The sequence below is a fragment of the Anastrepha ludens genome, chromosome 2 (assembly GCF_028408465.1).
Source record: "Anastrepha ludens isolate Willacy chromosome 2, idAnaLude1.1, whole genome shotgun sequence".
Classification (NCBI taxonomy): domain Eukaryota; kingdom Metazoa; phylum Arthropoda; class Insecta; order Diptera; family Tephritidae; genus Anastrepha; species Anastrepha ludens.
In genome coordinates, this window is record NC_071498.1 from 184421379 (window position 1) to 184436751 (window position 15373).

A 15373-nucleotide genomic window follows, 5' to 3' on the forward strand; every position below is an offset into this window, starting at 1 on the left:
CACTGTATATACATATATTATATAAATTTTCTTAATTTGCATTAATTGTTTAAAAAAATTGGAGTTTCCGAAAAAATTGCTTAATAAAGGTGAGAACCGAATATTAATGCTACGCGCATTACTTATGTATGTATAAGTGCCGCTTTAATTAATGTTAACTAGCTTCAATTAAAGAGGTTTAAAAACAATTCCGTTTGTTTTTATGTACTCGTATATCTTAGTTTATGAAATTAGAAATTGAAACGAGGAAGAAAAAAGTTACCGGTTACTTACCCGCTTCGTAAAAGAGAGATACATATGATGTATGAATATATGTACATCTTCCCCAAATATAAACACCGTTAAACTTCTCTTCTGTCATTAGTTACATTTATTTTTGTAGTTGCTCTTTTTTACTCATTTCTATTTGCACATTTGCATTTATTTTATAGGTTTAGGATCTCCTGTAGTTATTTTTTGTGGTGTTTATGCTTTCATCAAAGAGGAATTAGACATTTGATGTGTTTCGTCACAGAATCAACGCAAATGTTTTTTTTTTGTTTAAAATTTTATGCTTGTATGTACGTGTTTTCTTGATCGCAACGAGTTGATTTCCCACTCGGATAAAATTTTTACTCGTTGACCTGGTAACAAAACGGTATATATTTCTATTTCATTTCTTACCTTAGTGTAGTGTAGTGCAACTCTTTCTTATTTGTTTAAGTAAGTTCTGTTAAGATATACATACACATGTATGTACGTATGTATGCAGTTTTGTAAATTAGTTGAATGATAACTATTGTACACTGAACGAATATACAATACATACACTAATATGTTTAGGCGAAATAAAGTTTTACAACTCCTTATGGTGCGGAGTTTGAAGTTGGGTGTGTTGAATGTTTTCGGTTTTCGTACGTCTTCTCAAAACCTTCTATGCAGTTTCTTTCAAAGTACAATACCTACTATGAAACTAAATCCATCTTCTCTCATTTAGATTTATATAGAGTTGGCGGTTTGGTATATTGTTTTGTACATCTGATTCATGTAGTACTTGTATTTAGGTCTGTAGGTAAGCTAGTTACTATTTTGCTATTACCTCAGCAATTTTTGCTTGTTTTTTAATGAAATATTTGATTCAAGTACTTAGTATCTGTTTTATTCAGACTCTCTCCTTGCACTGGATCTGTCCGGTCGTTCATTCTGGGGTGAGTTTATGAGCGGAAAAAATAGGAAAGTTATACAACGCTTTTATTTGTAAATTGTTATGTTAAGATGGAAATATCAGATGGTAACTAAGATACAAATCAGATACAAGTGAGACAAGTTTTCTCTACTATGGCTTAGAAATGAACCGGACCAATGCTTTGAAATTATGCATTTTGGAACGCACCTATTCTTTTCTGTTTTATGTAAGTGCTTAAGTATTTTAATCTATGGAAAAGTATAATGATTTTGGCGTATTTTAAATATCAAAGCGGTTGGGATGTCGTGTATGTAAGTTCGTCATCGGAGAGTAATGTTGCCCCTTCCATATTAAATTTTTTTACAACAATTTTCTGTATGGTCTTAGGAATTTTTGATTGTTTTGTTGTGCTGCTTGTATTTTATAATTTGCTCTGCTTCAATTTATTTCTTTAAGTATTTAGTATTTTCATCCATAATTGGTTTTATCACTTATTACTAAACACTACATCAATTTCTAATATTTAATTTAGTTTTTGTAGCCCAATTTTTATTGGTATTTATGTTTTGGATTCCTTTAAATATTTGCATGTTTTGTAAGTATTTATTCAGCTTTTTAGAGGAGTGTTTTTCCATATTTTAAGCTAAAATATATGAAATTAACAGTTTTTGTTCTTAATTTTATTTATTAATTTTACATTACTAGTTTTTTTAAATTTTGTTTCAAAATCACCTACCAGCTGCAGATTTTTTGTGAATGCAGTTAATCGAATGTTTGATCCCCACACACTTAGCTAACAATGTGTCCTGCAATTGTCAGCAGTTGAATGCAAGATTATTTAATGCTTATTGTATTAATAATATATATAACCCTAAATTTTATGTTTTTTCCTTGCATTGTCTGTATGCTGTTAAAGTCCAGGACACGTTGTAAAATCGACGAGCGTCTGCAGCGTGTAACGACCAGTGTTGTTCACGGAATTCTTATGAGGTGCTGATTATACCGCATTCACTGAGCCCCTAATCGTAGCAGGTCAAGGCGATTTATCACTGTACTTCATTTGATTTTTTCTTCTTAAGATTTGGTTTTTCTGTGCTGTGGTTTTGAATAAGATAAATTAGACCTGTATATATGTATGTTTCTTTGTGATGTAAATAGGGATGCTAAAGCACTGTTGTCTGAGTTCCGTGACGCTTAGACAGCAATCTTTAGATTTTTACTTGTCCTTTGAAATAAATGCTAGGTCTACCTTATACAGATAAAAAGAAATATCAATAACTTTAAGAATGTTTCTCATACATTTTGCTATTGTAGTTTGCATAAGTGTCGTCATATGCGTACACTAACTTCTTTTTCATTTTCTTAATCTCTTCATTTCCTTTAACTTGCAATTACGCCTTTATTTTCTTACATTAATTTCAACCACATTGGTGGTGCATTTGCACAATATTTATTGTTTCAATTTTTCCATTTTATATTGTAAACAATAATGTAGAAAATTACTACCAATTGCATCACCAGACGGCCACTTTTATATTTAGCACATATTTCTATTTGTATTTATAATACACAATTTATCTCAACAAGCAGCCCACCTTAAATATTTCCAAACTTTTTTCGCTTTATAAAAAGCATTTCCTTTTCAACTTTATCAAATATTTCACATTGACATTATTTCTATTAGTCTTAAAAGTGAATTCGTATTACATCTTAAATTTTGGTGGATCATCAATGAATGTGCAATATTCATAAACTTTAATAAAAAAAGTTTGGGTAGCAATTTTCTGCACTTAGAGCGTACAATTTTGAAATTAACTTAAATTTCATTTTTGAGTTCAGTTTGTTGTTTTTCAACGAGTACTAATTTTAAGTACACAAAAATGAATTTTTACTCAAGTAATGGACAATAATAATGTTATTCAATATTTGAAGGGGGAAAAATTAACATATGTATATGTACAAACATATATTGTAAAAAATATACTCCTTATTTTTAATATTTTTATACCGTTAACTTATAAATCAACGAATGAGATAAGCTTTGCTACTGAATTATTTTACTAAATGATATCAAACAATTAACAACAAAGGGTTCTAAAGGTCGAATAAAAATCAACGGAACCTTTAAACGTTTGCTTCCACTAAAATTACATATTTGATTTTAAAAGTGTTTGGGTTCATACATTGGAATTTCTTTGATATTAATTAGTGGTTTTTCACTGACTTATCGCAATGCTGGCCGGAATGATTAATTAATTAAATTAACGTCAAATTAAGGTTAACACCAATTTCAAAATTTTGGCATGAATGGAAATAATACTTCATTCCGATATTTAATGCATTTAAACTCTCAGCAATAGCAAGCGACTCAATAAATTTGACCAGTTTCGCTTCTTCAATGTCAAATTGTTTCCTCTCCTGTTTTCAAATATTTTTCTTTTATCATTTTGGTAGATTTAGTTTAATTCTAACATTATCTTGGGTCGTCCTAATTTTTATAATGATTTTTTTGGTTGCTGAGTGCTGTTGTTGTTGTTTTTAATCCTCAACATCAATCTGTCTTGTGATATTTTACTTTATTAGTTTTTGCGACGGAGACATTTTTTAAGTTTATCCTCTCCAATTGTTTTTTTTCTCATTTTGAATATTTATAAAGTGCCATATTCGTATGAATGCAGACCGGCCCTTCCTGTTTCTTGGTTTTCTTTTCACAATGTGGTATAAGTAGTTTGTTTAGAAACTTTTCCGATACATACATATAATAACTGTGTGGCATGTAGGATAATATTTACGAAATGAATAGAAGACAGAGAGCGATTTGTATTTAACGTACTAAAGAAGCAGGCTTTAAATTTTCTTTAAATTATATTACTGCAAAACTTTGCTTTAAGATATACTCGTATGCGTCAGTATTTTGACAAAATAAGTTACATTATAGAATAAGTAATACATTTCGAGCACTTGTTACTTAAATTGACATTCTTCTGCCAATATTTTTGTTACAATAATTTCAAACTAACAATTTTGTATTTTGCAAAAGTTGGGCTGTATTTGCATTGGAGGCGTTTGTATTCCACATGGGTTATTATCTAGCAAGTTGATTGCTTGGAAATGCAGTCATTTACGGTCAAGGTGATGATGTTACGAATCCTTTGTGTGGCTTATCAAATCTTTGGTCCATTTAAAATACATGAGATGTATAAAACCTTAAGGCGTTTAACTAGGATGCACTATGTTAGCGGGTCTGCGTTTTAACGTGGAATAAGTTCTTTTCTTTATTATTAGGCTAATTGAGACTGAGCTCTTTGCGGTTGTAAATTGTTATTCGGTAATTTCAGTCTTGCTTTTTATTTTTGGTAATAATTACAAACAAAATGTACGGCTAATCTCACCGAATTACAAATCACTGCGATAAAAAGCTTAGTCTGAATATATCTATTGAATTTCAGTGGACAAACTAATTAATATTTATTAATGTGGTAAGAATTAAAGCACTTCGTAACTACACATTTCGTGTTAGTAAAAAGTGAACCAAACTTTTCATTTGGAATGTTTGTTCTTTAATACGCATAAATATTTAAAAAATATCTCATATAATTATAGGTACTTATATTAGAAATACAAAACAAAACAGCAGTCATATTTGTATGCCTTCCAAAAAAACTATCAAAATCAAATAGCACGTTAAATCAAACGCTCACTGTACCATATTCAGAAATCTGTATTATTTGGCGCATTTTCAGTGTCTGTGTCACCTGTGCTGGTATCACTGGCAGTTGCCAACACAACTGTTGGCGCCAGGGAGAGTTGCGGTGTTGTCCCGGTGAGTGCCATGGTTGGCTCCGTGTTTCGTCGCTTAATTTTGCTCTTGTTCTTTTTTAGCATCGTGGCCTGTTGGCACAAATGTGTTTCCAGTCATCAATATAGTTGATTTTGGTTTCATTTTACGTTTTTTAATTGAAATTTATGGTCATCGTTTTTTTGTTTTTCGATTACCGTTTAGGTTTATTGTTTCAAATGGTTTCCGTCCGGAAATTTTTTTCGTAATAGTAAATAAACACGTAGGTTAAATATTTTTTTGTGTCCGAGAGGGGATTGTATAAAGTTTTGTGTTTTCGTTAATGTGTTTATTTATTTGGGGTTGGTTTACGAAGAATTTTTTCATGTCGAGAATAATGTTTTTAATTGTGTCAGACGTATATACGAATATTCCCAAAGAGATAGAGAGGCATAATAAAGAAAAGTGAAAAAAGTAATCTATGATTAAATAATCCGTACATTATTTTTAGCTTTTGCGCTGCATTAATGCTTATTAGTTAAAGGCTATGCAATCCGTAATATTAAGTTTGCAGTAGAAAAAAGTGCACAGCAAAAAAATTACGACATTAAAAAAATAAATAAGAGTAAAAAGATTAATACGAATATAAAAAGTGTTAGCCATGTCAGCACACAAAATGGCATAATATTGCAATATAAAATAAGAAATGCAAATATTCAAATGCTGGCATTGTATGAATTGAATACAGAAAATTTGTTTACCGAATCGAAAAAAAGTTCTTTAAACAAACAAGCAGTTAGAATATTTTGTAGGTGGAGAATATGTGGAACGAGTATAAGCAATATAGATAGGCAGTAAAAATATATAGTAAGTGTAATAATTAAAAAGTAATTATCTATATATAGACGATACAATTTTACAAGATCTACTGTAACTGCTAGTCCGCGTTCTAAAATTCTCCACTACTCGCATAAGTTATATATGATGCATAAAAATGATTAATGAGATTCACACAAATTTTCGTTTTCTAACTGAATTAGTATGCATTCTTAGAAGTTTGCATCATCATTATTTTTTCGAAGACACTGGCCAACTTCACTACGCAATTTCTGATTTTATAGAACTATTTTAGTATCCCATTGTAAGACTTATGATTAAATTTAAAGCCACAGATTGATGTTTTGGACACCTTTTTAACTATAAAAATAATTAATACAGCAGAAAGTTTCGACATCTCATTTATACCTTTTCATATACATAAATGCACGTTAAAATAATATTTAATCAAAAATCTATTCAATAGCACTCTTGCCGAATTGCATTTGAATTGCTGGTGTTTCTACCGAATTAATAATGTTTCGGCATACATTTGCTACTCATATAGAGTAATCTGTAACGTCATTGTTAGCAAACTATCTGCGCAATGTGTTTGGATTCATCAATCAAAGGGAGGTAGTTTAGATATAAATGTACGCTTTCGCATGCGCAGGTTTTACATATAGTATGTATATTAGAATCTGTGAATATGTGTGAAAAACTCATTCGAGCTAGTGAATTCAGGTGTCATTTTCGACATACGTTTACTTCGTTTTCCTTTTCTTTTTTCTTATATATTTGTCTAATGTTTACCGACTGCACTTATTGATTTTGCCAATAGAGAAGTAGTGCATAAATATTCCATATATGCTATGTGTTTCAAGAAAAATTTAACAAACAATTAGGTATTATAAGTGAGGCGGCAACTGGAAAATGGAATTTAATACCACCAAATTTCTTTTTTTTTATATATATATTGTTTTAAAATTAGTCTTGAAAGTAGGTCAAAGAAAAATAATTATATTAAGGCGAATAGTTATTTAAATGCATTGAATGCGTACTTAGCAAAATTCGTACGTTGGGCTGTAATATACGCCACGTGCCAGAGAGCGGCTTAAAGCTGTCAAGAGCCTTAATGAGGAATAAATAATGTTTTTGAATTTGGGAAGAGTCTGCTTCTTATGCCACTTAAAAACCTACTTTTAAAACATATAGTATTTGACATTGTGCATATAACTTTAACGGTTTTCATAAAATTCATCAATCAAATCAGAATAAAGCCTCTTACAAATTAAATCCTTAAGTTCTAATTTTAGAGCATTCAAATCATTTCAAATCAAGTCTAATTTCCAAGAGATTCGAATGTGTTTACATCTAATTTGTAAGAACATATTGAAAAGTAAACCTAACATTTTCATTCGTAATCATATGAATGAATGTTGTAAAAATTATAGGGCAAAGCAAAAAAAAAAAATGACACGATAATGATTACTATTAAACGACAGTATTTTGTGTATGAAGATTTATGAATTTCTTCTTAAGGCCGTTTTATCATCTTACCAATAGAGTACGCTTTATTAACCGAGGAGATAAATTGTTTCACTTTAAACCGTTTATGCTTTTGGTTTCTCAGCAATTCGTAAAAAAAAATTTGATAATAACGAAACTACGGCAACTCACGAGTAATATATTTAAAAGTTATTATTTGAACACAAAAACTTCTGTTAAGAAAACGTTTGAGAAAACGGAAATGCGTTTACTGCCACGATAAAGTGGCTTGTAAAGTTAAAGGCTAGTTGATAAAACGGTCCCTAGTCATGTGATTATTTTATGCGCAGCGCTTTTTATTAAAAAAAATTTTAAAAATTAGAATAATTTTAATTTTTTATTTAAATTCACAGTGGTAAATAATGCCACTTAAAATTGTTGCATTTAAGCATATTTAACGGCCCAATGTGAATATATTTGTGCCACAAAGTCAAGTGTGTATTCAAAGTATTCAAAGTTTAGCTAGAAATATTCGCATTTATAGATAATTAAATTACTGAAATTTTGAAAAAATTATTTTCTGCATTTAATTTGTAATATGATTTGACTTTTCTTCAATGCTGTAATATTCTAATTGAATTTAAATATTTTATCTATAATTTGAAATTCTTTTATATTTTGACAGTTTTGTTTTCTGCTAATATGTGTGTATATATCTTAATCGGTAAGTTATTATTTGTTTGTTTCAAATATTTATACATTGATTTTTTTGCCTGCTGTATTATGCGTTTTGCTTTGGTCTGTTATGGTTGTATGTCAGTTTTGCTTATGCCTTTCAGTAGTTGGTTTTTAACAATCATAAAAAGCAAGAAAACAAAAAACTTGGACCGGACGGACGCGATCTCTATGTGCCGATTGTCGGCTCACGGTCGCGATCGCCATTTTCCGATGCCGACCCCGTTTGGCCTAATCCCAGTCCGCTACCGGCGCTTCCGCAAATATTTATTTGGTTAGCACCCTGTGCCGCTGCCGCCGATGCTGTCGCCGACGCTGATAAACTACTGGCTAGGACGGCTGGAGAAATATGTGGCTCTGTGAGGCGTCGTTTGCCCCTAATTTTTTTCAGCATTGTGGCCTGCATTGGAAATGTGTAGAGAAGTAATGTGAGCAGGAGGAGACCAGATAATAATCGTACACACTTTTGTACTTTTTCTTTATGGTTTTTAATATTTTTACTATGTAATAAATTATTGAATCCTGTTTTTTAAGACTAGTTGCTATATATAAAAATGTTTTATAATAACATTTAACATTTATATTTAATTTAAGTAACAATTTTGTGTGTTAAAATTCACTTAAAGGTGTTGCCCTTGCAAAAAAGTGCCACTCTCAAATTACAGTAAATAAATACATGGCATCAATGAAAATGAATATATTTCAAAACCAAAAATATATCATAGATGTACAATATGTATATGTGTGGCATGTATCATCAATATATGTAGGTAAAATATTAATATTATTTTTTTACCCATGGAATAAAAACAAATTATTTTAAAGCCTGAAACAATTAGCAACTAGTATTTGAAAATTGACGAGGCGACCGCCTTAGTGATTGTTGTGGCCCACACATGTCGCTGTGGGTAGAACCACATAACTTATCCACTCATTCAATAAGAAAAGCGAACAGGTGACCTTAGGACAGCAAATATAAAAATGCTCAACTACGGAATGGCAGCGATATAAAAACGCGCCTTCCCACTCTCGGGTCGCAGTGTGGAAAAAGTACGAACAAACAAATAAAGTATTATGAGTTTAAACGATATTTTATTGAATATGGTGCAGATACTACATAAATAAACTGCAATAAGAATTTCGTTGAATATATTTCTTCCATAAAGTTACATATTTTAATATAGTTGATATGTGAAGTTAGTTCTGCATTGTAAGTGTTAAATAAAGGCCACCTTAGCATTCACGACAAATGTACCAATGTACCAATTTATATGTTATAAGGGCCTAATGAATTCATGCACAAATGGTATAATCATTTTCCCTTTTAACGCTAGTACTAACTTCACAGCTGTGGGATTTCGCGAAAAGTTACGAGTTTTGTATAGATTGTGAAATGAGAAGAAAAGTTAAAAAAAGTATTTTTAAACAATCGCAAACGAACTGCCAGTTTTTGCTCAATTTTAAATGAAATGTCCATTTTAAATAGGTGGGTGCAACTGTTGCGCCGTGTGTTTACGGAGTGAACTTAGTAAGATACGTACGATATTTCACGCATATTTCACGGCAATCAAATTATGGATTTGATGAATTTAAGTTCAAATTTAAGAAAGAACATAGGGTTATCAATATTTTTCAAAAAGTTTTTAGCTGAAGTGCAAGAAAATTGTTTAGTAATTTGAGTCCAATGATATGAACGTACCTAATATATACCGAACTGTTACACTTGATTGCAAAACTAAAAAACAAACTCTTTCTAATTTGATATGATATTATCAGTGGCCATGAGCTTGAAATCAAGACTCAAGCCTTTGTGGCAAAGCAAAGATCTCACGACCACTCTGCCACTTCTTGGGACCAATTGGCTTGGAAATGTACGGTGCACTGCTCTAAAGCTAATGGTTTTGCTTCTTCATCCCTAACACTATCAATTCAAATCCATCGGATGTCCATCCATATCCTTAATCCAAGCCAGAAAACATATTTAGAGATCACGCAACACGTAAAAATTACCGTTATTTTTAATTGAGTTTGGGAAAAAGATATGGTCAGTAAACTGCCACCAGCTTTGTAGCTTGGGTTCTTTTATAATTTGGTGTAATTTCGTTTACACTTGAGTTGTGTCTGCTTATGTAGTTGGTTCACATACGATTTTGACAGATTTGGCAGATTCTGACTACAAATTGCAAATTGCAAACCGGCACAAATCAGATAGTATGTTTACAAAAAGCTCAATCATTTGCTTTCAGATCATATTGCTTCACACTTCAATAGTGTGATGGATAATTTTTTGGCATTATCGAAAGCCTGCTTGCAAAAATTAGGAATAACTAATAAAAATTTGTGTGCTATCGAACACAACTTATGACAATATTTGTGCAGTTGATTTACTGCTAGAGCGGGTAGATGAGAGGAGAAGCAAATTCATAAAATACAATGATATTGACGACACTCCAAGGCCTACCCATCCAGAAATGTGGTGCTATAGTGATCCTTATTTGTTTCTCGAGAATCAAAAAAAACTAATCTCAATAGATCCGACTTACACATAAATGTGGGAGCCATCGTGTAATCGACATCAAGTTGATAGTCATAATGAAGGTGAGGAAGTGCTTTCATTTACATATATTACGATTTTCAGCCTACTTGCACATTAAAATTCTAAAATTTATCTGATAAACAATATATGCATATACAAAATATAAGGGATCACTTGAATCTTCTACTCTTAAGGTATTTGGATTTAGAACTAACTAGACTTATTTTTTTATTAAAACTATTTCTTATCTGTATTGGGGCTCTCAGACTCGCTTATTTATTGAACTGCGTATTGTGATCGTATGAGCGCTTTTGAAAAGACACGATTGTTTTTCGCAAAGCTCAAAGCTATGTGTACTCAGTGTTAGCTCACAGTCGGCTACACATGTTTTGGAGTGACTGAGAAAAAAATGATTAAAACGAAAATGTGACAAACAATTGACTCTTTCATGTATGTATGTGTATATGAGAAAAGGTGTAATTTTCAGTGGCATTGACAAATCCTTCCGGTCGCCAACAAACTTGACGCAGAAAAAAAAAAAAAATACACTTAACTAACCGTATGATCGTATAGTACATTACTTTTTATAGTATGATACTTAATGCTATTGTTATTGTAGTAATGAGAATGAAATAATTTAAACGCAGTTCTACCAAATGATTTAAATATAATTAATTTAATAAAAAAAGGAAAATAAGATAGAAAGCCGAACACAAATAAAATGAGTGATTGTTTTAATTGTGCGAGTATTCTGAACATGCAGCATACATAAGGACATACAAACAACAAACTATTTAATGTACCCCACCAGAAAAAAACAAACAAAAAAAACTTGTTTAACATTTTGGATTTGAAAAGCTCATTTTTCGAAATTCATGGTGTATGATACCATATATGTATGTCTGTATATTACATGATACAAAAAAGAAAGTAGTTCCTCTTAATGACACTAGTCACGTTAGCCATTTGCTTTCCATAATTTTATGTGGCAACGCAGCTAATAATACAAAAAAATTATGAAGCAGGGATCCGTAAAAAATATTTAAGTGAAGCTATTTATCATGGCTATTTTTGTATCATGGTATATTATAACTTCCCCGATAAGTTGCAATAACAAGTAAATTGAATGTGACAAATGTAGTTTTTTTCTGCTTCTGCTCGTACAGCACTTATCTTGGATGATAAAAATACTGTATTTGTCTGCGGGAAAATACTTGTTGTGTCGCATTCAATTTATTCTCTTTTGATTTGGCGGAGTACAATCGCTTGTTTGCTGGAAGAACGTTACAAACCGAAACAGATAAGTATGAACAAATGGCCTCCAGCATTTCTTTTATACTGTGTAAAAAATCCATGCGATATCTATTAACTGTATCTCTTTAGATGTAAGACATATCCATTGAAGCCGTTATTTTGAATTTTTGATTATTTAAGTTACTACATTTTTCCAGCAAGCGAGCAATGTATATATGTATGTATGTATAAACATTAGAATGCAGACAAGTTAAATATCGTTTACAAGCAAACATTACCAAAAAAGAAGTGACGTATGTTAACAACTCGACTAGTATGTATTTTAACTTAAAATAAAAAAGAAACTACAGTCGAAATAAAATTGCAAATTTAAACAAAAAATTCGCTTTATTTACCACAAGGAAGCTGGCTGAATAAATATAGATAATAATTCACATTTACTCACCTTTAGAGCAGATTTCAACACGACAACATCGCCAGGACTCTGTACCCAAGGTTCTCCATCGACTTGAACTGGCATATCCGAGTATAAATGAATTTTTATATGTGCCCCCTGTAAAATAAAATTTTAAAATTAAGTTATTAAACATGGAACAAATTAATTATAGAATCACATCATTCCATTTTGAGTGTTGTGTACAATAAATTAATTATTTTGAAATATTTCTACCAAGTATTTGAATTTTCCTGTGCGTACTGATTCGTATACAAATTCTCGATTGAATGGCGTCAGGCGATTCCACACTGGTATTTATAATTCGCGCAACTTCCTGCCGGATATCAAAATCTCCATGCCTTGAGGATCTTGGTAAATTCAAGTGTGGAGTTTGATTTTCTTTATGAATTCGGTGTAAAATATCCTTTGTATTTGTTCCACACAACGAACAATCTCAATGGGAAACTAACTGAAATAATGAGTGAAACGAGTGAGCTTAATGTTGAGACGACGAAATAAAGGCATTGGTGAGTGTGCGATCCCAATCAATGTCAATGACTCGATATGTTGCGCACAACCTTTACCCTATAGTTCGTAGAAATTTAAAAGAAGTCGGACTTCGTTTAGTCAATAAGGAAAAGGTAAGCCATTCGCCATTGCTCGGATGAAATATGTTAATGCGCTCCAATACAACGGTTGAATGTTCGGCGTTGCGATGCTTTGATTATGCGTCCATGTGAAATATAAGCTTGTCAGCGTTATCGCTGGTGGTCGTTTAGCTCTCTGCGCTGTGTTTTCCGTCATGATATAAACTCGCTGTGCATTCTCCAGGTGCACAAATAAGTTGACCACAGTAGAATGGTTTTAGTTTGGAAGGTTTTACTTAATTTTAAAATTGTGCTTGCTATATTTACTTTGATCTTTAGAGTATTTTTGCCATGTTTTAACTGTATTATGTCATGTCAATACGTGTCTTAGCTATTAATATTTTGTTCGTTTAAGATTTTACAAACCTGTGCAATTCTCATTGCTGTTCGTATTCCGGACTGTATTTGTCCTAAGTGTACAACACCTGTAACACCAACAATCTCCAACCAACCATCGTAGTGATTTGGACTAGAGAAGTGATCATCCTTATCCGGACCCCAGGGATTGGCACCGCTGCCCCAACTAAATATAAAATACATTAATAAGCTTTACACTTAGTTTTATGATTATTTTCATCTCACCCATCGTTTTGGTACTTACCTTAAAATATTCAAAATAATTATGCCCTCAACAGGTGGCAGTTCAACGACTTTACCATCAACTTCCAATTTTAGTTCTTTATGCAGATCTTTAACTGTCTTACGTCCAACAATCTTTCTTAAGCCCATTTTAACATAATAACCTTTATTGTGTAGACGCGAATTGAATTTGTTGGGATTTTCCTCGCGTGCATTGTGAAAATCTAGGCAAAGATCGGCATCAATGCCAATACCGAAATAGTTATTCATAACAAAAATTTGTGAATTGTCCTCATTCTGGGCTCCACCACCTACAGATATAAATATTTATTTAATAAGTTAGTATTCGCCATTTTAATATATTGGTGCTAGTGTAAAAATGACAATAAAAGTGTGATAGTGTAAGAAGTTTAAACACACGTACAACAACAAACAAAAGCTTAACATTTCATTGTTAAATCAGATAACACGTTTTGCCATTGCTTTCACTTTTGTATGTATTTATATGCTCATAAATCTTAAACAAGGATTAAAATATATAGATTGGCTAAATAATAGCTTAGGACGATCCTCTCGGCTTGGAATATATCACTCCTTTGGGGATATGGTCGGAAGAATGTATGAATGGCAACGGCAATTTGCTTAAATGACATTATTCGCAGACAATATCGGAAAAATGCGTGACTTTATTAAAATGAGTAAGAAATCGCATGTGAAAAAGGATTTGAAAACGCGTGCAAAATTGTGCATCGAAGCAGACGGCGGTGAATATATTGCTTAATAAAATATATAACAGGTCAACAAAGTTACTACACTGATTGTTTTTACTTGTAAAATGTTCGTTTTTTTCTTGTTTTTTAATTTTTAAGGTTTGTGCACTTTGTTTACGTAAGTAGGCCCCTTGTTGTGTTAAAAATGCGCAAATTAAGCCTCAATGCGGAGTGATCTGAAAAATATACCATCACCAAATTTTTACTGCGTTTACGCTAAACTTTGAAAAAACCTTTCAAATTTCATATCCGGCATTTTGACAATCATAGTGACAAATCAGTGGTAACAAACACTTATTTCAAATTGTTCAATCATATGATGCTAATATGCAACAGCATTACTACAAACTTAAAACACATGTATCGCTTGCTTGCTCCAAAACATTTATGTAAGTAAGAATTAAATGACGTTGGCGTGCTTTCTTACGTTTCTGTTTTCAAGTCAGGAAGATCATATGGGAATGGGGGATGTGTGCATGATTCTTCGAGTAATATATTTACAAACACATACATTTGTATAAAAGTTATGTTAGAGTACTATTTACTATGGATCTTTAGTAAATATTATGTAGTTCACAGGTATGCACACGACTGAATTAAACATAAGCAAATTTAAATATAAATAAAAAAGATAAAATTTCAAATAGTATAGAATAGGCTAACGGTTGAAGTAAAAGAGCTGTCACAATACAACTAAAAATCAAACATTGTATTGACTTTGAGTTGTTAAAAAATTTACTATCATTAATAATAAACATAATAATAGTAAAATTATTAAAAATAATAAAACAAACAAATTAATAATATAGACATTAAAAAATAATAATAATAATAATAATAAAAGAAATAACAATTATAAGAAATACAAAATTTTGCACATCAAATGACCTGATATTTCAGTCGATGTAATGGCCGGTAATTGATGATGCTGATTTGTTTGTTGCGATAGATGTGCTTGGTGAGCCTTCTTCTTCTTACCCGTTGTATTTGAGGGCGCCTTCAGTGCAGGCTCTTCCGGCTTGTCTTCCGGATGGAATACAACTGTCCAACGATCCAGACGTATCTCCTCAGCTTCGATAACGTCGCGCAGCAAATTCAAAGGATCTTCACCACCCGTATAGCCAGAACCCCAGCAAAGCACGCGCGCCAAATCATTGCCTGTCGATATG

At 31.7% G+C, this 15373-nt stretch overlaps 1 protein-coding gene across 6 annotated transcripts in view; it reads right to left on the reverse strand.

Moving 5' to 3' along the window:
• Positions 1–324: 324 nt before the first annotated feature.
• The window catches only part of LOC128856105 (diacylglycerol kinase theta), a 50832-nt gene continuing 35783 nt past the window's right edge, over positions 325–15373 (reverse strand). For 2 of the 6 annotated variants that reach the window (XM_054091490.1, XM_054091493.1), the window contains 5 exons: positions 15183–15362; positions 13457–13745; positions 13222–13378; positions 12218–12325; positions 5092–8382 (listed from right to left, as the gene is read on the reverse strand). In XM_054091490.1, coding sequence (XP_053947465.1) covers positions 8152–8382; positions 12218–12325; positions 13222–13378; positions 13457–13745; positions 15183–15362 — 965 coding nt within the window. In that variant the 3' untranslated portion in view covers positions 5092–8151. Of the gene's footprint in view, positions 5057–5091; positions 8383–12217; positions 12326–13221; positions 13379–13456; positions 13746–15092; positions 15363–15373 lie in introns of those variants that run through there. The other 4 variants (XM_054091491.1, XM_054091495.1, XM_054091492.1 and 1 more) reach the window with 4 other exon arrangements.